Source organism: Myotis brandtii, unplaced genomic scaffold (genome assembly GCF_000412655.1).
Source record: "Myotis brandtii unplaced genomic scaffold, ASM41265v1 scaffold475, whole genome shotgun sequence".
Classification (NCBI taxonomy): domain Eukaryota; kingdom Metazoa; phylum Chordata; class Mammalia; order Chiroptera; family Vespertilionidae; genus Myotis; species Myotis brandtii.
The window spans coordinates 3,132,113-3,156,233 of NW_005368148.1; the positions used below are offsets into that span (position 1 = coordinate 3,132,113).

Here is a 24,121-nt window from a genome sequence, read left to right on the forward strand (position 1 = left end):
TGGCTGCCGGCCGCCATCTTGGCTGACAGTTAATTTGCATAAGGATACGCTGATTAGCCAATGGGAAGGGTAGCGGTCGTACGCCAATTACCATGTTTCTCTTTTATTAGTGTAGATGTTTATACCCATGAAATTGTCACCAAAATTATGATAATGAAATATCCATCACATGCAAAGATTTCTTTGTGTGTCTTTGTAATCTACTTTCCACCCCCCACCACCACCCCTATTCCAAACTGGGCAACCACTGATCTGCTTTCTGACACTATAAATTAATTTGTGTGGTTTTTTAGAATTTTATATACTGGAATCATATAATATGTACATTTTTTTGGTTTGGCTTCTTTCACTCAGCTCAATGTTATGAGATTTATCCATGTTGTTGTGGCTATAGTAGTTAATTACTTTTTAAGGCTGAGTAATATTCCCTCCATGGTACACCACAATTTGTTTCTCCACTCTCCTTATGATGGACGTTTGGGTTGTTTCCAGTCTGAGGCTATTACAGATAAAGCTGCTGTGGACCTTTGTGGTCTTTATATGGACATATGCATATCATTTCTCTTGGATAATATCTAGAGAGCTGGAATAGCTGAGTCATATATAGGTGTATGTTTAACTTTTTAAGAAACTGCCAATCTCTTCCCACCAATGTATGAGAGTTCCTGTTATTCTTCATTCTAGCCAATATTTGGTATAGTAGATCTTTTTAATTTTAGCCATTATAATGGGTGTTTAATAGTATCTCATTTGGTTTTAGTTTACATTTCCCTAAAAATTAATGATATTGAGCATCTTTTCATATTTTGGGGGGCTCCCCTTCTCTGTGCTGCAGCCTTGAAACTCCAGGCAGTAATCTGGGACAGTTGTTGGGGTTCACCTGATTTGCCTTCCTTCACTCTTACTGTATTGTTGAATGCCTGAAAAATGCTCTTTTGTATATTTTGTCTGATTTTATAGTAGTTCAAGGCAGAAAGGTAAATTGGTTCCTGTTATTCCATCTTGAATGGAAGCAGAATTTATTTTTATATCTTTGCTTGAGAAAAAAAATCTTTATGTTTGAGCCATATTAGTTCTACATTTGTGTTAAGCTGTCAAACAGATGCTTCTCCAGATGCCTCATTGGAGCTGATATTTCAATCAGATGTATAAGAAGATAAAAAAAATTTTCCTGTTAATTTTCTTCCCAAAGCTCCTCATATCTCTGGCAGTTCATGTTGCTTATTTGTGCACTTACATAAGTATGGGGATTATGTGGATCATGTTTAAAAACACCCCTTGTGTAATATTAGTTGAGTGTGAAACTTGAATTAAGAGCTTAGAAAGATCTAAGCTGAGTACTATATTTAGGGGAAAAACATGCAACTATTGGTTGTTTTTCTGGTTGAACTTTTTGAATGACTTGAAGTGCTTTTTTGGAGTGTTACCTATTTTGAACATACACATAGTAGTCAACCTTTATTTAACAACAGAATTTTAGACTTCAAATTAAATTTCATTTTTAATTGAAGGTTTTTAAAAATCTTCTTACCAACTTATAATAGCAAAAGAGGGCTGCAATTTGGAGAACTGCATTCTTATCTTGCTAGATAACATTAGGCAATTCACTTGACTTTTCCTTATTTCTAAAATGAGAGGATTTGACCACTTCTCAACCCTAAAACATTGATTCTAGCAGTGTATTTCTATATATACATTCATATAGATTAATCACTTGTTTTCTTATATTTGTATTGATACTTTACATTTTCTAGGTTGTCCTTCCTTGGGACTTGGGTATAGAATTCAAGGACAAGCTGGAGATTAGGTTCTTTCAAATAGTAATTGGACTTACACTAACTGGAGTAAATTAGAGCCTAGCAGATGTGTGACACTTCTAAGATTTACTCTCTATTGTGAGGCAGAGCAAAAAATAGTGTGTTCCTGAAATGGAACCAACTCACTTAACAGAAATTACGGATTTATTTTACAGAAACTTGGCGTATAACTTTAATGGCCTCTGATGAAAATTGGATCATAAATAAAGACTCTCCTGTATTTGCTTTGACAACTTTAGAGTTATAAAAACCAATAAAAAAGCCCTACTGTATTTGTGGCCACACACAAATTCCATAACTCTTTAACCCCCACTAATTGAAGGTATATAAGTAAAAATGGAGATTTTTGATGTTTGGATATAATTTAGAATAGAAATGTTTTTCCATTTAATGCTACTTTGTAAAGAAACCTTGAAATGTAAGTCATCTGAAAGGGTAAACACGTATAAGCATGAGCAGCTGTTTAAGACGGATTATGTTAACTCTTTGGAATAAAAATACCCACTTTTGAGTCACATATATCCCCATGTCAGTAGGTTTTTTGTTGTTTGTTTTGTTTTTAATAAACTCTTCTTTAGATCAGTTTTAGGTTTATAGCAAAATTGAGCAGAAAGTACAGAGAGTTCCCGTACACTCCTTTGCCTATCCCTTACTATTGGCATTCTGTATCACAGTGGTACATTATAATTAATAACCCTCCAACAAAACATCATTATCACCAAAGTCAATAGTTTGCATTAGAGTTCACTGTTGGTGTTGTACATTCTCTGGGTTTGGACAAATGCATAATGACATGTATCCACCATTGTAGTATTATACAATAGTTTTTATTGCCCTAAAAATCCTCTGTTCTTTGCCTATTCATCCTTCTCTCACCCCAACCCCTGGTAACCACTGATCTTTTTACTGTTTTCATAGTTTTGCCTTTTTCAGAATGTCATGTAGTTGGAATCATATGCTATGTAGCCTTTTCAGATTGGCTTTTTTCACTTAGTAATATGCACTTAAGTTTCCTCCATGTCTTTTCATGGCTTGATAGTTCATTTCTTTTTAGCACTGAATAATATTTCATTATCTGGATATACCACCATTTATTTACCCATTCACCTACTAAATAACACCTTGGTTGCTTCTAAGTTTTGACAGTTATGAAAAAAGCTTCTATAAATGTCCATGTTTAGGTTTTTGTATAGATATGTTTTTAATTCACTTGCAAATATACCAAGGAATATAAGGATCATGTGGCAAGAGTATGTTTACTTTTGTCAGAAACCACCAAACTGATTTCCACAATGGCTATATCATTTTTTTATAAGATACCATTAAGCCCCTTTTATTTTATTTTTATATATTTATTGATTTCACTGAGCAACACCAGCTGGGCAGCTATATCATTTTGCATTCATACCAGCAGTGACTGAATGAAATCCTGTTGTCAGCACTTGGTGGTGTCAACTTTCTGGATTTTGATATGTAGTGGTATCTTGTTTTAATTTGTAATTCCTTACTGACATGATGTGGAGCACCTTTTCATTTACTTACTTGCCATCTGTATATCTTCTTTGGTGAGCTTTCCAGGTCTTTTGCCCATTTAAAAAATATATATTTTTATTAATATGAGAGAGAGAGGAGGGAGAGGGATAAATAGAAACATCGATCAGCTGCCTCCTGCATGCCCCCCACTGGGGATCGAGCCTGCAATCCCAGGCATGTGCCCTGACTGGGAATCGAACCAAGGACCTCTTGGTTCTTTGGTCCATCCGTGTTCAACCACTGAGCCACACCAGCCGGGTTTTTGCCCATTTTTAAATTGGGTTGTTTCTTATTGTTGAGTCTTAAGAGTTCTTTGTATATTTCAGATAACAGTCCTTTGTCATAGGTGTCTTTTGCAAATATTTTCTCACAGTTTGTGACTTGTCTTCTCATTCTCTTGACATTGACTTTAGCAGAGGAGAGTTTTTTAATTTAATCAAGATTAGCTTATCAGTTAACTTTCATGGATCATGCCTTTGGTGTTATATAAGTTATATAAGGTTATATAAGTTATATAAGTTTTCTCCTTTGTTATTTTCTAGGAGTTTTATTGTATTGAGTTTTACATTTAGGTCTATGATCATTTTTTAGTTAATTTTTGTGAAGAGTCTCAGGTCTGTGTCCAAATTCATTGTTTTTTGCATGTGGATGTCTAGTATTCCAGCACCATTTGTTGAAAAGACTGTGTTTGCTCCATTGCGCCTGTATTGTTATTGCTCCTTTGTCATAATTATGAGTTAGATGTTTTACTCCTACTTTCTTAAGGAGCCTTGAAGAAGATTGCTTTGTCATATATATTCTAGTTTCAACACTTGAACCACTAAGGATTACTAAGTTGAATTTCAGCTTGTAAAGTAGAATAGTGAAGAAAAGCAGTTATGTTTGAGACAAGTGACACAGTCTAAGCCAGTGATGGCAAACCTATGACACGCGTGTCAGAGGTGACACGAGAACTCATTTTTTTGGTTGATTTTTCTTTGTTATATGGCATTTAAATATATAAAATAAATATCAAAAATATAAGTCTTTGTTTTACTATGGTTGCAAATATCAAAAAATTTCTATATGTGACACAGCACCAGAGTTACGTTAGGGTTTTTCAAAATGCTGACACGCCTAGCTCAAAAGGTTCGCCATCACTGGTCTAAGCTGTTATTTAATAGAAATACTTTTGAGTTAATGCAAAAAATACTTAACATTCTTTTAGATCTAGTAATTTATTTAAAAGTGTGCTAAATTCTGCTTCTTACCCTTAAAACCCAAACTAGACATTCAGTGAGCTCTGAATTTTTTCTTGAAATGCAAAAATCAAGAAGAATGAAATTTTAAAAAACATTGATTTTTAGAATGGTTCCTAGCTTTGGAGTTACTGTCTCATGGCTGGAGGACTTAAACTGTAAACCAGTATTTGTTTTTCTTTAACTTGTATCACTATTAAATTGCATTATATTTACATTATGGAAGTGGTATTAGCTTTGACTTGCATATGCTCAAATGTATAAAGAAATCTGGGAAGTAATGAAATATCCTATGTTAGACAGCGTGGAGTGACGTATGTCCCGTGTCACAGGTTTATGTCCACTCTGGAAGGTAATCCTCATTCCTATTATACTGATTATTGCCTTGTGGGAATATTTGTGTTGCCAGGTCTTTCAGTTTTTTAAGAGGAGCCAAAAAAAATCTGGATTTTTAAGAATCTGAAATCTCCCAATTTTGAAATACTGACAAATAATGCAAAATTGAAAAATATTTTTGCAGGTGAAATTGAATATAGCTATGGTCTGAATGGTACTGCTTTGTAACTTCAGACCTAAGGGGATGCTTCTTGGAAATAAATATAAGGCTTTAGATGCCCTACTTAATGTATACCAGTTAAGAAGAGAGGCTTACAAACACTTGTTGATGAGAATGTTTTATGCTTCTAAGTGTAGATATTATTTTCTATGACACGGATACATAGACATATTTTTTCTCAATTTCTCATTTAAGGTCTCAGCCAATTTCCTCTCCAGTCATCCTTCAGTTTGGTCATGCAGAGACTCTTCTTCCACTGCTTTCTCTCATGGGCTACTTCAAAGACAAGGAGCCCCTCACAGCTTACAATTACAAGGAACAAATGCATCGGAAGTTCCGAAGTGGTCACATTGTACCTTATGCCTCAAACCTGATATTTGTGCTTTACCATTGTAAAAATGCTAAGACTGCTAAAGAAGAATTCCGAGTGCAGTTGTTATTGAATGAAAAGGTGTTACCATTGGCTAACTCGCAAGAAACTGCTTCTTTGTATGATGATCTGAAGAACCATTACAAGGACATCCTTCAGAGTTGTCATACCAGTGAAGAATGTCAATTACCAAAGGTGAACAACACATCTGATGAGCTATGAATAACTGGAGAACATTTTTAATTCATCAGGAATCTATAGGGCGTGATTACATGCGTGGAGTAGGTGGGCAGTCCCTGGTTACAGAAAGCTTTCACATTACTTGGGTATTTCTGTCTTCATAGAAAAACAATGAGTTTCTTTTTTAGTCTGGACATGAACGTGTAAGCAACAATTCTTCACTGGAGCAGCTCTCTTAAGGGGAAAATACCTATTCAAAGAAATAGTTGGCACTGCAAATGTTTACAGAAGTTAAATTCTTCCTTTTTATATAAGAAATCTCACACAGAATATGTTTTCCAAATAAAGCTTGAAAATGCTGGAGTAACAAAGTATGTCAGTTGGATGATCCATAACTTGATTGAACCTTGTCTAGGAACTTTACCAGTTGTGCTGCAATTCTCTCTTTTTTTTCCTCAAGTAGCACAGTTCTAGTATTATCTTTCTTAATCAGAAATATTGTGATACACTGGGAATATCATTTTGGAAGAAAGTTAAGATCTCTGAGAATTTGAAACAATATTAAGCAGTCTGATGTAAAAGGACACTTTCACTGAAGAAAGACAAAAAATAAAATAAATGTTTTTGTTAGTAGTATTTATAAAATGTATACACACTTTGAATAATTATAAAAGCAATGTTTATTAAAAGACATTTCATTTTCAAAATGTAGTAGAATCAGCTGCTAAAGTCTGTGTATACATTTTTGGGGGACGGCCTATATTTTGCTATTACATCTTTTGAAATATGTTTTGCTTGCTTAATTTTTTTTTATTCCTTTTGTTTATTATTAATTTCAGGGAGGAAGGGAGAGAGAGAGAGAAACATCAATGATGAGAGAGAATCATCAATTGGCTGCCTCCTGCATGCCCCCTGCTGGAGATTGAGCCCAAAACCTGGGCATGTGCCGTGACCAGGCATCAAACCCTGACCTCATGAGTCAATGCTCAATTACTGAGCCATACTGGCCAGGCTCTTTTTTAAAAAGTAAAGACTATCCTGACTGGCTTAGTTTCACAGATATGAACCCATTTTTTAAAAAGAGTTCTGAATTCTGTCAAATACCATGCAAGTTTTTGCTATAATAATAAGCAGAATTCTTGCCCTGGCTGGCTTCACTCAGTGGTTAGAGCGTTGGCCAGCAGACTGAAGGGTTGTGGTTTTGATTCCCATCAAGAGCACATACCTCAGTTGCTGGCTCCATCCCCCACCCCATCGGAGTGTGCGGGAGTCAACCAATCTATGTGAGACCAATGTCTCTCTCTGTCTCTCCCCTCCCTTACACTCTCTCTAAAAAAATCAATGGAAAAAATATCCTTGGGTGAGAATTAAACAAACAAAAGACAAAATTCTTGGTCTTTTCTACTCTTTGTGTTGATAAACAATCAGTCATTGATGGTAAAAGTTTGGGAGTTTAAGCAGCTTTGACTAAATCAGGCAATGCAAGGCAATTTTCTTGTAATTGAAATATTCTCAAATAAATGGAAATCCATTTTATTAAAAAATCTAAGGAGCATCACAACTATATATTGCAATTATAAAAAAAGATGCATAGATCATTGATCTTCAAATTAATAATGTTCTTAAAATAGATAATTAGCTGGTAAATCCTGTTGATCCATTAATATACTGCTGATTGTTCCTGCAAAAATGTCTGGTGCTTGCTTTTTTAAAAACTATGTAAATAGGTAGATAAGAAGAGAATAAGGTAATGAACATTTATGCCCATTGTCCTCTTTGATGAAAATTAGCATTATAATATTTGACTTGGATCCAAATAAGAACAATTGAGGACTTATATGCTTCCCTGATGCTATTGCCCTCACTCACTGCCAGCATAAAATTCAGTAATCACCATTCCATTACATGCTTGACTCTGGAAGCTTATAGTATTATTGTGGAAGTTTTAAAATATTCTATAAAAGGACATACTGTGCATAGTATTCTTGAATCTGCTGTATTTGTTTTTCAAGACTTATTAATCCTGATCATTTGTCACAAATTAGTATCATCAATTCATTAATACCTGTTGAGTACTTTTTATGTAGTCTGTGGGCATCTAACGTTGAATGAACACAATTCTTACAACTTACATGTGGAACTTACAGCAGTTGTTTAATTTCATTGTTAAATAGAACGATGTCATCTTTGTAGTCATTGCTAAGTAAGATATTTCAGGATGATGGGTAAATGTGGTCCATTTGTGCTAATACAGAGCTAGAGCTAGAGATATTATTCTGGTGCTATTATTCTCATTTTGGAAATGCCTGAAACAAGAATATCATGATGAAATCTAAAGGTCTTACCCAGGATAGGATATATCAAAAATAATAGGTGACCAAATTACTTCAGTTAAGCCAAATTGAATCCTGTCCGACATGACATTTTAGCCTATGGACATTCGCCATTTTTCTGTTTAATCTACAAGTTCATGAGTGCAGTGTATTGTACTTACTGGTTTTTCTAATCATTTTGAAGTTTCTGCTCTCCAACACACATAATCATCCACTGGATACTATTTTTGTACATACCATAATCTTGATCTTTAATTTTAATACTGAAAGCAAAACTCAACTTGTAAAGAAAAAAGAGCTTGTTTTTTCCAGACATAATCAACTTTCATATCTTTACGTGAGTGCTTTCCTTTTGTAAACTGTAGAACTGACAGAGGCCCTTAAATTTCCGGAAGTTAAAGCAACCAAACCAGAATATATAAGTATACATTTTTGGATTATATTTCTCTAAGGTGACATTTCATGTGGTTCATTAATTATCTTTGGAATTTGGACTGTCTTCTGCCAAATGTAAGCCTAAAATAAATATTTGCATTGTCATATAATTTGCCTATATCTAACTTCTGTACTTCACAGATCACTTAATTCTCTCCTAATCATTCGTTTTCTCTTAAGCATTTTAAGCAGCTCAATTCACTTTTAAGCACTTCCACATTAATCTATTAAGCTATTTTTAATTGGTGTGTGTGTGTCTGATAGTTTTTTTGAGAAAATTTCACAGCAAGAAAAAGATGTCATATTCTTCCAGCTAAAAGATTTGTAGTTAGAGCTCAATGCCTGGCAGTTTAGGAGGAGGTTAACTTTTAAACTTTGTTTCACTATCTTTACTGAGATAATACATGTTTATATAGGATTCTTAATTTTATTTCTAAAATTCATAATTTATTATTTCCCTGTACTATTCCCAGATTTTATTTTTTTCTTTATTGATTAAAGTATTACATATGTGTCCTTATTCCCCCATTGCCCCCCACCCTTCCCCCACTCTTGCCCTCCCCCCGCTGGTGTCTGTGTCCATTGGTTAGGCTTATATGCATGCATACAAGTCCTTTGGTTGATCTCTCCACCTTACCCCCACCCTCCCCTACCTTCCCTCTGAGGTTTGATGGTCTCATCGATGCTTGTCTGTCTCTGGATCTGTATTTGTTCATCAGTTTATGTTGTTCATTATATTCCACAATATTCTCAGATTTTAAACCATTATTTAGACCCAAGCATTTCATGTTCACACTTTTATTTGTTGTACTGGGAGAACAATATTTGTTCATTAAAATGGCAGCTTTCCAAATTGAATAGTACTCCTAGTATAATGAGAAAGTTTTATTAGAATATTCATTTTACATTATTTCTGAAATGGGTAATATGGAAAATTAAGTTGGGATAGCAATCTACAGATTCTCTCAGCTTTTTTCATTAGAGTTCATTCTACCAGCCTTGGTTTTGATTGTCTTTTTACCGAATATTAACAATTTGGATGCTTTTGAAAATCTTTTCAACGAATACTCTCATTCTGGAAAAAAATAATCCAGTTTTGATGTAAATTATATAAGAACTAGAGTCCCGATGCACGAAATTCTTGCAAGAATAGGCCTTCCTTCCCCTGGCTGATGGCACCGGCTTCCCTCGCAGCTCCGGCTTCATCTGGAATGTCATCCAGAAGGACGTCTGGTCTAATTAGCATATTATGCTTTTATTATAGATATACTGGTGAAATATATCTTTGGATACATACAGATGAGAAAGTTTTCTTTAATAAGAAACATTCCAAGTTGGAGATAGGAAGAACACTAATTTTGATCCAGCCATTACTTTCTTTTCCTTAAAATTTTTTTGTTTTCCTTGCCTTCCTGGGAAAGTAAGAAGACAAGTCTTGGCAAGACGATGTAGTGCTTTTTTCTTCTGTCTGCAGTGTTGCTCCCTGAAACTTTGTCACTCTTTGCAATATGGAGATTAGGATGAGAGCTTGGTTTTCTAATTTGACTATTTTAGATATAGCTTTGTAGTTTCCTTAAAGAGTGCTACAAGTGCTACCCATGGTGGGAAAAATATAACTGAGTTCCACAGCTTTTCTTGCTACTTTAGTACTGGATGACTAAAAGAGATTGGAGGAAAGATACCGAGATTTAGGGGGCAGAAGGCTGAAGCAATGAGATAGAAACAATCCTTGGCTTTCCTTGCTGAGAGATAAAACATGAAACTCCTTAATGGGGAATGAGAAGTAGCTGGAGCCTGGCCCGCATGGCTCAGTTGCATGGCCTTGTACACTGAAAGGTCGCCAATTCCTGGTTAGGGCACATACCCAGGTTGTGGATTCGATTCCCGGTTGGGACTTGTACAGGAGGCAATTGATTGATGTTTCTTCCTCACATTGATGTTTTCTCCCTCTCCCTTTCTCTCTAAAATCAATAAAATAAAATACTTAAAAGGAGTGGCTGGGGTTTTACAGCCACTTTAGTATGGTTGCAAGCATCAGGTCTTCCTATATTTACTGTTTTTTTCCCATACATACATAGCTTTTCACTTGAAGCGCTTTATGGCTTCTCTTTGGCATGTCTAAATTGCTGGCATCGCTACTCTTATACTTGGGGGCCATTATTAAGTAAACTAAGGGTTACTTGAACGGAAGTACTGTGATACTACAACAGCTGATCTGATAACAGAGATGGGTATTAGGTGACTAATAGGCAGGGAGCATATACAATGTGGATACACTGGACAAAAGGATGATTCACATCCAGGTGGGACAGAGTAGAATGGTATGAGATTTTATCAGCCTACTCAGAACAGCACACAATTTAAAACATGAATTTTTTATTTCAGAAATATTTCCATTTAATATTTTTGGACCTCAGTTAATGGGATAATTGAAATCATGGAAAGTGGAACTGGATAAGGGGGCCTACTGTACTTGCTTTGTCTAACTGCGATCAGCTTAGGTCTTTAAAAAGTAGAAGTGTAGCTGGCCCAGCTGGCGTAGCTCAGTGGTTGAGCATTGACCTATGAACCAGGTTCGATCCGGTCAGGGCACATGCCTGGGTTTCAGGCTCGATCCCCAGTGTGGGGCGTGCAGGAGGCAGCTGATAATGATTCTCTCATCATTGATGTTTCTATCTCTCTCTTCCTTTCTTAAATTAATAAAAAAATATATATGTTTTTTAATAAGTAGAAGCGTAACTGGAAGACTCCTCCAATCCATGGGCCTATAGCAGGTCTAAAATCTCTTTGGTTACTAATTACTTTATAAGCAGTATTATAGATAGGGGTACATGTATTTGTTAGCATTTGCCCAACACGGATGTGTGAAGTCTACTCTTCTTTTTTTAAATATATATTTTTATTGATTTCAGAGAGTAAGGGATAATTGCCATTGGGTAATTGAAATATCCTCACCAGCCAAATAATGTAGAGAAAGTACTTTACCTGTTATTTCACTTATTTTTATTTCATTGTAAACTATGAAGATGATAATATGCAACCCACTTTGCAGATGAGGAAATTGAGGTTGAGAATGAAAATGCATTTTTTATACTTTAAGCGCTATTCAAATTTGTTATATTAGTGATAAAAGTGGAATTTGGACCTAGGTCATTTGGGGCACTTTGATGTGTAGATTGTTTGAATAATACACACAGATTATAAACTACTTAAATCTCTTGATTCTGCTCACCACTGCAATTAAGATGCTTTTGAAATTGCTGCCACCCTTTGTCCTTCTCTGTAGCCATTGGCTGTAATTGCTGAGGCCAAGAAGTTGCACACTCAACAGGAAATGGAAGGGAGACCAAAGTAATCAGTCTCTTATATAATGTTTTCCAAGACACATCAGTTTCTTCTATCTTCCCAGGCTCAGCTGACTGTACCATACACCTGTTGTAGAAGGCTTTCTGGGTTAACCAGGAGGGTGAGGCAGGTTGGTTGATTATTGTATTATGAACCATCTCTTAGGATTGTATCTGTTTTTCAAAGCAAAGCACAATTCAGACCTTCTTGGGGATTCTAGACGGTTTGAATTCCAGAATAATGGGAAATAGAGGTATAGCATGTACTTACTAGTACTTTCCTTTCCATTGCTTCATTCAGTGAAGCAGCTACTTATGTCAGCCCTCAGAGCCTCACTCCTGTCGAGTCCATAAAGCCAGGCTCTCTAAGCACACAGCAAGCAAATGCTTTACCATATATCAATGATACAGAATTCTAAGGGATAAAAAGGCAAGATTTGCTACAAGTTGCATATGGTACACAATGGCAATGATCTCTGCCCTACTCCATCTACAAAATGAGTGTGCCACTTTGACTCTCATTGCAGTAACAATGTGTGTTACAGCCAACACCACATGACCCCTCCAAATGGTCTGGCTCTTTTTTTCTTTTTTTTTGGGGGGGGCAGTGTTTTGAGATAAAATTGAAATGTAATGTTAAATTAGTTTTAGTTGTTCAACATAATAATTCAGTCTTTATATACACTATATAATGATCTCCAAAATAAGTCAAGTTACTATCCATCACCATACAATTGACCCCCTTTACCTATATCACCCATTCCAATCCTTTCCCCTTTCAATAGCCACCAATCTATCCTCTATATCTAGGAGTTTTCTTTTGTTATTTAGATTCCACATATAAGTGAAATCATGCTGTAGTTAACTTTTTCTGACTTATTTTGTTTAGTATATTACCCTCAAGGTCCATCCATGTTGTTCCAAGTGGCAAGATTTCCTTCTTTTTATGGCTGAGTAGTATTCTGAACCGCATCCAGCACGGCCAGGGGTGAACCTGAGGAGGGGCGATGAAGAATTAAAGAAGACTGACAAGAGAATACAGTTGGGGCTAGGTAGGATCACTGTGCCTGGATGAGGAAACAGTGACACAGACTGTAAGCCAAAACATTATTTAAATAGTCAGATCACACAAAGCAAAAGAAGGAGAATGGTCAACATGTTTACAATGTTCTTGCGAGTTTCAAATCTATTTTGTTACTCAAGCCTTGTTTTGGCAGCACTTGATGCACCTCCCACAGCCCATTAACTACCTAGGAAAAAGGGAGGACTATAAGATCAAGCTTAATTGTGCTAGGAGGGCTCTGCCCTCCAAGCTGGGACTTGTATGTGGCTCTGCCACAGGTCAGTTCGAGGCTTGACCCTATAGTCACTCCCTACATATTCCATTGTATATATGTATGGCATCTTATTTATCCATTCATTTATATTTTAAATATATATTTTTTATTGATTTCAGAGAGGAAGGAGAGGGAGAGAGAGAAAGAAACATCAATGATGAGAGAGAATCATTGATTGGCTGCCTCCTGCACACCCCCTACTGGGGATCAAGCCCACAATCTGGGCATGTGTCCTGACTGGAAATCGAACTGTGACCTCCTGATTTATAGGTTGACACTCTACCATCAAGCCATACTGGGCAGGCTATCCATTCTTTTATTCATGGACATTTAGGTTGTTTACATTTCTTGGCTATCCTATAAAATAAAAGGCTAATATGCAAATCGACCAAACGGCAGAACAACTGGTCGCTATGACGTGCATTGACCACCAGGGGACAGATGCTCAACCCAGGAGCTACTCCCTGGTGGTCAGTGTGCTCCCACAGGGGGAGCACCGCTCAGCCAGAAACAGTGCTCACAGCTGGTGAGCGCGGCAGTGAGAGGGCCTAAGCCAGCAGTCACACATCCCCTGAGGGCTCCATACTGCGAGAGGGCGCAGGCCGGGCTGAGGGACACCCCTCCCGGCCCCAGTGCAGAATTTCATGCACCAGGCCTCTAGTTGTAAATAATGCGGCAATGGACACAAGGGTGGATACATCTTTTCCAATTAAATTTTCATTTTCTTCAGATAAATACTCAGAAATAGAATAGCTGGTTCATTGGTAGTTCTATTTTTTATTTTTTTGAGGAACCTCCATACTGTTTTCCATAGTGACTGCATGAATTTATATTCCCACCCTCATTGTACAAGGGTTCCCTTTTCTCCACATATCATCAACATTTGTTTCTTGTCCTTTTGACAATAGCCACCTAAAAGATGTGAGGTAATATGTCATATTGTGGTTCTTATTTGTATTTCCCTGATAATTAGTGACACTGAACATCTTTTCATTGCCTCGGCCATCTGTGTGTCTTCTTTGGAAAAATGACTATTTATATCATCTGCTCATTTTAAAATCAGATTATTTTTCTGCTGTTGGGTTGTTTGAGTTTGTAAATATTTTGTATCAGATATATGATTAACCCATTATCAGATATATGATTTGCAAATATTTTCTCCTCTTTAGTAGGTTGTCTTTTCATTGGATTGATGGTTTCCTTTTTAGAGTTATTTGTTCTAGTTATGCCAGTGAAATTTTGATAGGGATTGCATTTGATCTGTAGATTGCTTTGGGTAGTACAGACATTTTTAACAATAATGATTCTTCTAATCCATGAGCAAAGCATATCTTCCCATTTGTTTTTGTCATCTTCAATTTCTTTCATCAATGTCTTATAGGTTTCAGCCTATAAGTCTTTTATCTTCTTGGTTAAATTTATTACTAGGTTTATTGCTATTGATGCAATTGTAAGTGGGATTGTTTTCTTGATATCTCTAATAGTTTATTATTAGTGTATAGAAAACAACAGATTTCTGTATTGATTTTGTATCCTGCAACTTTACTGAATTTATTAGTTCTAGCAGTTCTTTGGTGGAATTGTTAGGATTTTCTACATAAAGTATTATGTCATCTGCAAATAGTGAGAGTTTTACTTCTTCCTTTTAGACTTAGATGCCTTTTATTTCTTTTTCTTGTCTGATTGCTATGGTTAGGACTTCAATACTATGTTGAATAGAAGTGGCGAGAGCGGGACATATTGCCAATATGTTGTTGTGGATTTTTGCATCTATGTTCATCAGAGATATTGACCTATAATTTTCTTTTTTGTGGTGTCCTTGTCCAGTTTTGGTACCAGGGTAATGCTGGCCTCATGAAATAAGTCTTGAAATCCCTCCTCTTCAGTTTTTTAAAAGAGTTTGAGTGGATAGGTGTTAAATCCTCTTTGTTTGGTAGAATTCACCAGTGAAAATACCTGTTTCATGGGATGTGCAGCTTGTTTTTGAGGCCTTTCAGGTCTTTTCTTTATTTTTATTTTTATATTAATTACTATATGAGCAGAGTGGTATGTCAAAGTGTGGACTTACTGAGTCATCTTGACCAGAATTCCAACTATATATTTTTAATATTGATAGCTACTCATAAATTTGAGGATAATTATTGATCTTCTCTGAACATCAGTTTATTCACCTGTAAAATAAAGCTATTTGACTAAGGTCCTTAAAGTTTATTCAAATTCTAAATTCTGTAGTTAATGTAACCTACAAACTATTTTTGTGTCCATATTTACCCAGCTAATTTGTAGTGTAGGGAACTTGGAACCCATGTTTTATGCTTTCTCACTCAAGAGCTGCTTCTGCCATACCTCACAGCTGTCATTGTAAACACAGCAGAAAATCAAGAAATCAAGTCCAAAGCATGCCATAGCCACTCAATTCAGTCTTACTAGAATGTTGAGGATTTCTCTGGTTTTTCTTCCATACAGATCCGTCTCTTATGCTTCTGTCTGGGGATTCCAAACAGAAAGTTAGATAAGATTTCAAAAGTAGAACCAGTCTAACACATGAGTTTATTTTTATGTGAAGAGCAAAGAGCAGCAATTGAGAAAGAAGTGTTTTAGAGTAATTATTACAATTTCAGGGAACTGTGAGGTATAATCAGTGTAAGCAATATACCTGATGCAGAACGGGGTATGGTTCTTGGATCATAAAAACAATTACTACATCACCAAGGAAGCAATATATGTGTGTTGCTTTTTTTAAGAACTGGGAAATAGTGTTGAGTCAGAGATCCATTTACAGGCCAGATTTCCCGTCCCCTGGTTTGTATTGAGGCCAGGCAACATTACAAAAAAAAAAAAAAAAGTATTTTTTTCTTTTGATCCTCACCCTTAAAGGTGGCCCAATTGTTAAGGAAACACCATGGCGGGGGTGGGGGAGGGTAAGATTTCTGGAAATGCTTTTGGTGCTGCCCATTTTGTCTCTTTTTACCTGGTCAGTTCAGCTGGTGATAGATCGTGAGAATGTCTATAGCAGGATGTGGGGCACGGGATAAAGTGTCAATTCAGTTATTCCTTAGAGTTCTATGTTTCTTCATCCAATTTAAAGGTATGATCTCAAGAATGGGTTGCCACCCAATGTTGGCAAAGAACTGACAAATCCATCCACCCATTTTTGGAGTGTTTCTCTCCATGGCTTTTTAAGATGCAACCTTCCATCTCAATGTTGACAAGGTGCATTTTGACAAAGGATTTACTCCACTGCTGACAGATAGGTTTCCCCCACACCAGTGATGAGAAGTGACAGGAAAGATGAATTAGAGAGAGAGTAAAGAAGAGAAGAGAACTTCAGGTCCCATCTGGGTCGCCAAAGTTACCAAATGGGGATCAGGCCAGAATAGGTCTGCCTCAGGCCAGCTGGTGGTGTGTGGGTTCTTGACTTTATGCTGGAAAGATTTCACAACGTGAGTCCAGGTGACCTTGAGAGTACGTTTATTAAAGCTGGGGACAGTAAAACAAGGAAGGGCTTAGGACAGAAGAAGCGATAGGAAAGAGCCTAGACAGGTCTGCTTTGGCTCCCTAGAAATGCTATAGGAAAGAAATGAGCCAAGGAAGGGCTGCTATTGAGTCACTGAAAAGTCAGAGTAAAGGAGCCTTGGAGACAAGGTTCAGGGGTTTTGCTGCCTGCTGTTCCCCTGATGCAAGTCCAGTGGGGGCCTCCAGAGTTGTTTTTTTAAAGTATGTCCCCAAGAAAAAGGCACTGGCACACTCCAAAGAGGGCACACCCCTGTTGCTTCTTATTTACTAGCTAAACCAACTAAAGAGATAGTTTTTAAAAACCACAAAACCTGAAACTTTCAAAAAACTAATAACATTCATTCAGCCAATTAAAGAAATCAAAGCTCCTGTTCTGACATGCTAACATCTTAGAGTAGCTTAAGACACCAATTCAGAGACAATAGGAAGGCTGTACAGAACAAGCAAACCTGGGATCTAGTGTGACATTTGCAACTAATTAGCTGTGTGATTTGAGGAGGGTGACTTAGCACCTTCGCATCTTACTTTTTTATTTTCATCTAGAAAATGATCAGAGTTCCATAGAGAGTATGTTAGCGATAGAACAAGCAAGAAAACACTTGTATCATGAAGTCTAGAGGGTTTTTTCTCCCTTTGAATTTTGTCTTTTGTTTTTAAATACAAAAGGTCCTGATTAATGAAGTTAGTTCAATTTCAAAACCCCAAAGTAAAAATATAATCGGGTTAATATGATTGATTTAATTTTTACAGATCACGGGGATAGGCGAGTGGGAATTTAAAATGACAGCTCAAACAATCAAGCCCTACTGTGATTGTGAAGAGCCTATCCTGAGCTTTCTCTTCACTGTACCCCCAGCTTCATTTTGGGACCTGTGTTGGTATAACCAATGGTCTGGATTGGCCTGGAAAGGAAGATTCTGGTGGAGCATCTTTATATTGTTCCTAGCACTTGTCCTCACCTCAGCTGGTGACGCTTGAGTGGATTGTTATTGCTCTTGGCTAAAGTGATGCTAAAATCTTCCTGCTTGTGATAAAAGGCAGGCAAATCATTTCCCAAAGCAAACAAGTACAGGCTATCAACCTGCATCTCCAGTCTTGTGACAGCCACTTTTTCCTCAATTCAGATCAAATGCTAATTTTCTCTTTTGGGCCAGTGACAGTCCAGTGACAGAAATATGAGATTCGTAATGACTTGGAACTGAGGGAGCGGGACTGGGGCATTTGTTCCTTAAGTTAAAATCTAAAATCTAAAAAACAGCACCCGCCTGGGTCAGCACTGTTTTCTGACCCTCGCACTGAAGAAAGTGAAACCAGGGAACACAACCAAAATCACCACCTGTTTTGATCCCCTCTGTCACACCCTGCCTTCAGGAAGGGTCAGACTAAAGGGCATAGCCATGAACATGAAGGGAAGAAATTCAGCTCTCAGAGAGTAGAGGGCAGGTTTGAGGTGCCCAGGGTCAAGGGCTTGAATCCTCTTTATGGTTGTGACTAACTGACTTCTAAACTAATGTGGGTGGGTTTTAGTATCTGGAAAAAGTGCTGCACATAACAGAGGCTCAATAAAATAAATGTTGAATGAATTGAATGAGTTAAAGTTCTGAGCCAGGTATGTTGGTTGCTTTTGACTCTGTCTTCTGACTTTTTCTCTCCCTCTGATGGGCCAGCAGTCCCAGGGCTCACACTCACCTCCTGAGAAAGCCTAGATTAGTGATGGCGAACCTATGACACGCGTGTCAGAGGTGACACGCGAACTCATTTTTTTGGTTGATTTTTCTTTGTTAAATGGCATTTAAATATAAAAAATAAATATCAAAAATATAAATCGTTGTTTTACTATGGTTGCAAATATCAAAAAATTTCTATATGTGACACGGCACTAGAGTTAAGTTAGGGTTTTTCAAAATGCTGACACGCCGAGCTCAAAAGGTTCACCATCACTGGCCTAGAGTGAGCACTAGGTGAGGGACACATGCTCTCTTGAATATGTTGCTTCTTTGCTGACTGCTAGGTCTTCCTGCACTCCCGTTTCTCTGCTGGTATAGTAGTCAGATCCAGAGCAACCTGGGAGGAAAGGGCTGCAGGCCCTGGGCTTGCCTTGCGTCACATAGAAGAGATCTTCCACAGGGGCCAGCCCAGCTTACTGCAGTTGGGGGTGGGGGGTAAAGACTTAAAATGTTCATTTGCCTGGCCTTGTCTTTTGTGCTTTTGTTTCCCACAAAACTTAAGGTGGAAAGGGGGCCAACGGGAGGGAAGGGAAAGAAGAGATACATTTGAAATCCCAAGTTCCTGCCAACCCTCCCTCTCTATGCAAATCTCTGCTTTTAAATTTGACTTACATTATTCATGGAAATCTATCTGGAGGAAGCTATGGTCAGAAGCTGAAACATTGCCCATCTACATGCCAACTTATTGTTCCATTGATTTTAGACATGCTGACAGGCAAGAAAGAAAAGCAAGAGGAACCAACAGATTATGGGCGTACTGTGCCAGGCCCTGGACTAAATCATTTACCTACATACAGTCTCACTGATCCTCACAGTAAACCATGGGGTGATACTATTATTATTTCCATTTTACTGATGAGAAAAATGAGACTCCGAGAGAAGCAACTTGTCCAAGGTCAGGAAGTGTTAGGTCTAGGAGACAAATTCCAGCAACTTGAGCCAGTGTTCCTGTTATATGCGTCTTTCCCCGCAACCGCCACCCCCCCTACCCCCCCGCCCGCATACTGAAGAACAGTCAACAGTGTGCTTACCACTGCCCAGCCTGGCTGACACACAAGAATAGTTTGCTTCTGAAGGGGAAGGAAGTTCCTCTGCCTCCCAGGACACCTCCCACACTGTGTGGTTGACGTTTGGGATTCCACCATTAGACAGACTTCCTTTTGACTTAAAAGCTTTATCCAGTACACTAAGTGACACATCGATTGCATCAGTCATTTCCTCACCATGAAAGAATAAATTAGTTGATTTCCTGAATGGATTGCTATATCTTTGTACTTCTACCAAGAATTACCGATTGGATCTAATAATTATTTATCTTAATAGAAATTATCTAAATCTGAGCTTGTCAATTATTCCTAAAACATTCATTGACTAATATAAATAGCTATGTATGTAGCATTTACATGTTATTTTGGAAAGGGCATTGACCCATAATTATTCTTATCTGGAATAGTTTAAAAAAAGAGCCAAAGAACCTAGATATGGTAGGACAACTGAAAGCCAGAGGGAGTGGGTGTGTTGCTGTTCTCAGTGAAGTAGTGCTTTGTTGGAACTAAAAATGAATTTCAGTTCAGGATGATGAGCAGGTCAGCCAAGGGACAGGGGTGCCATATTTATTTTCAGTAATCTAATGGAAGGCCCTTGGAAATCACCATGTCTGTCCAATGAAAGAGGAAAGACATGAAGAAACCCTGTATTCACCAGAATTATAATTTACTTTTTTAGATGATAAAAAATAGTATCTGGAATATATTCAAGGAAATGCTTTAAGGCAGCGGTTCTCAACCTTTGAGTCGCGACCATCAGAAAACACATATAGCATATCAGATATTTACATTACGATTCATAACAGTAGCAAAATTACAGTTATGAAGTAGCAACGAAAATAATTTTATGGTTGGGGGTCACCACAACATGAGGAACTGTATTAAAGGGTCATGGCATTAGGAAGGTTGAGAACCACTGCTTTAAGGAATAACATCCTATGTGCCAAGCACATGTATCTTTAGCATATAAAATGACTTCATTTTTCATACAAAACTGACTTTCTAAAATGACTGGTTTGAAATTTGCTGAACTAGGAAAGTAAAGCTCAAATTTTCTTCACTTCTTCCTTCTTCCCCTGCAGATATTTATGAATATTAAAGCTGATTCATCCTGGATGTTCCATTCAGTATAATTGTGCAATAACATAAGTTACAACTGTGTCAAAGGTCAGAGCAAAACAGCATCATAACAAAATGGTAACTGGTAGGGTTGTTCCCAAGTTAAATTGTAAAGGGTTATGGTTTTCATTTTTGCCTCTCCATAGAGGTTAGTTTCTAGTATCCATTCTTTGATGACATTTTTCAGAGAGATCCAGGAGATCCATTGTCTACCAGTTGGCAATCGCATACATATTTTAGCAGAACTCACCTAAATCTGATGCCCAGAATTTGAGCTTCAGTCTTCTAAGCATTTACTGAGACTCTACTCCTATACCAGGCACTGGAAAAATGAAACTCATGCTCAACCGAGGGAGACAGACCCTTAAGATCATTGCGATACACGGTGCAGAGGTTAAATAGAGGCATAGGATCAGCTCTTCCTGCGAGGTCAGAGAAGCTTCCTCAGCAAGGTAACCTCTGAGCTGAGCCATGAAGGCCAAGTAGCACTCTCATGGTGAGAAGGGGCAAATGGTCCCAGGTCTCAGCTTGGTATAAAGCTATGCTTAGGAAACTTCAAGAGTATGTCCTTTTATCTCACAATTATAAAACTTCAATATTCTTGATCTAACTCTGAACATAATGGTGGCAAATTTCATTTTCTTGAGAAGTATGAAAACAGGGTCTTTGTGTTTGGACAGATCTAACTTCAAATCCTGATTTGAAGCATGTATCAGCTATAATCTTGAGGATATTCCTATCTCTGAGCCTCAGTTTCCATATTTGTAATTTTCATATTCTTATTTTGTGTGCTTTTTAGGGATTATGAGAGATAGCATTTATATAGACCTATAAGGATTGCAAGATTTGGTAAATAAAAATACAGGACACCAAGTTAAATTAGAATTTCATAAAACAACAAATAATTAAGTGTAAATACGTCTCAAGATTGCATGGGTCATATTTACACTAAGTAATTATTTGTTGTTTATCTGAAATTCAAACTTAACTGGGCATCCTATACTATTTTATCTAATAACCTCTAATAAGTGAACTGTCACTCAACAACTTATGGCACTACATTTTTGTTGTTTTGGGGTTTTTAGTGCTGGGAACAAGAGTTTTGAAATACAAATATGGACTCTATATGCTAGTAGTATGTGAATGTGGATGCACATATATGTGTGGGTTGCAGAGGATAGTGAGGAAATGAAGGGTATTGTTAATGGTAGAATCCAAAAGCTTATCCAGGATTGATGAACATATTCTCTTAAGAAGAATTTTTTTCATGGTTACCAACAATAATGTCAACAAGTCTTTACGAACCATTTGTTTAAAGGCCATGCCAACAGGACCTGGGTTTTGGCACTTCCCAACTTCAAACATTGCAGCACACTGGAATGGTATAGTGGTTGGCCTTTTTTCAAGACATAAAAACAGCTTTTGAGCCCTTAATGTGTCAGACTCTACAATTGTTCTCTTCTCCTAATAGCACTGCCAGGTCTCAGATCCTTAGCTAGTGGATGGGTGGGGCACTTTACAGTTTATGCCAGGAACTATGGGGAGGGATTCAAAACAGGATCAGTCCCCTTCCCTCCAAGAGTTTATCATCCTACTGAGTCTGAAAAAGAAAAGATAGGTAATTGCTAAATTGAATTTCATAAAACAACAAATAATTAAGTGTAAATATGTCTCAAGATTGCATGGGTCATACTTACACTAAGTAATTATTTGTTGTTTATCTAAAATTCAAACTTAACTGAATTAAGTTTGTTACAGATGTTCTGTGAAAGCCAAACTGGTTGGAGAAGCCCAGAAACATTTCATGAATAAAAATATCAGTGTGGGCTGGATTCACTGAAGAAGGTTTCATGGAGTAGTTTAGTCTGGAATGGGCCTTAAAAGAAGACGATATGGATGAGCAGAAAATTGTTTTCATCATCATCTAGTACCTGCCATTTACTATGAACCAAGCACTGAGCAAAGACTTTATATAAATTCTGCTTATATGTTTCCAATAGCCCTTAAAAGTTTAGGTCTACCTGGCCCAAAAGCCCTTTTTTTTTCTGCAAATAAGTTTGAATATTACTTTCTCAGGGAGACCTTCTCTGACTATCTATCAAAAAGCATTCCCTCCTGTTCCTTTTTATCTCAGGCCCCTGTCCTTTCATAGCTCTATGGCAACTAAGTGTGGATTTATGTGAATTCAGTATGTCTGATCTGCCTCTCCACAGTCCATGGGGATAGGAACTGTGTCTTTTTTTTTTTTTTTTAATTACTGTTGTGTTTCCACACACACTTGGAATAACTTTAAAGACAGTGTTTATTAAAATACATTTCATTTAACAGCTATCAGGTGTTAAAGTGTGTGTATACATTTTGGGGGGACACTATATAATCAGGAATGCACAATTTCAGCTTAGAAAAAGAACTAGACAGACTCCTGGTTCACAACTGTAAAACATATACAATATCCATTGCATCCTTTTCATGCTGAAGGGAAGAAATAAAAAATATTTTAAGGATAATAGGGAGGAGAATAGAAATACGGTAGTGGAAATTTTGTGAAATAGTGACATTTTTTGTGCAAAATTAGATGAAAGACCACAGACTGGTAGCCATGCCCTGAAGGACCTTCGAGATCAACTTCAGATTCCACTAATATTTAATCAAGGGTGCTCTGGGTCAAGCCTTGGGGTAGAGGATTTCTCATGTATTATCTGATTCAATCACCACTGATTTCATCTCAGGTGTCCCCTTTATCAAACTTTGATCAGTGATCAATGAATGTCAACATTTTACTTTTTATCACCATTTATCTCTGGAAGTGCTAATGAAAAGTTAAGATAGCCTGAAGCAAAGCTTGGTTGTGGTAGGCAGAATAATGGAACTCCAAAGATGGCTCTATTCTAATCCCTGAAACCTCTTAGGTTACGTGGCAAACGGGAATTAAAGTAGCCGATAGAATTAAAGTTGCTGATCAGTAGACTTTGAGAGGCAGATTCGCCTGGATTCTCCAGGTGGACCCAATGTAATCAATCACAAGGGTCCTTATGTGTGGAAGAGTGAAGCAATGTGGTAGGAAAACAGCCAGATGTTGCTAACTTTAAGATGGAAAGGCACCATGTTGCAAGGGATGTGGATGGCCTGTAGAGATAGGAAAGAGCAGGAAAACGGATTTCCCTCTAGAGCTCCCAGGAGGGAGTGCAGCCCTGGTAACCCCTTGACCCCTCTCAGACTTCTGACCTCCAGCACTGTAAGATAATACACTTGAGTTGTTTTTAGCTACCAAGTTTGTGCTACAATGTTAAGCAGCAATAGTAAGACACCTGTTTATGGCCATAAATTGACAACAATCACTCTACAGATGATCCTGCAGATTGGGTGCCTCAGGGTGGAATGACAGTGGACTTCAGAGCCGTCTATGTGATGGTGGCCTGGTTTTTAGTGAACTTAGAGTGTTTTGAAGATAGAATGGTTCACTAGCTGACAACAGCATTGGTGGGAGGCCATTCTTTGCATAGACATACCATGTGACCCAGCAATTCCACTCCTAAGTGGGTTCCTGAGAGAAGTGGAAACCTATGTCTA

General features: G+C 37.4%; 1 protein-coding gene across 3 annotated transcripts in view; it reads left to right on the forward strand.

The window, feature by feature from the left end:
- Positions 1–24,121, forward strand: part of MINPP1 (multiple inositol-polyphosphate phosphatase 1) — a 40,597-nt gene that overhangs the window by 10,896 nt on the left and 5,580 nt on the right. The window contains exons 4-5 of one of the 3 annotated variants that reach the window (XR_001364001.1): positions 5,340–5,709; positions 11,872–11,937. Coding sequence is in view for 1 of the 3 variants with exons in the window: in XM_005875934.2 (XP_005875996.1) it covers positions 5,340–5,736 (397 nt within the window). In the remaining 2 variants the exon portion in view is untranslated. Of the gene's footprint in view, positions 1–5,339; positions 6,331–11,871; positions 11,938–24,121 lie in introns of those variants that run through there. The other 2 variants (XR_001364002.1, XM_005875934.2) reach the window with 2 other exon arrangements.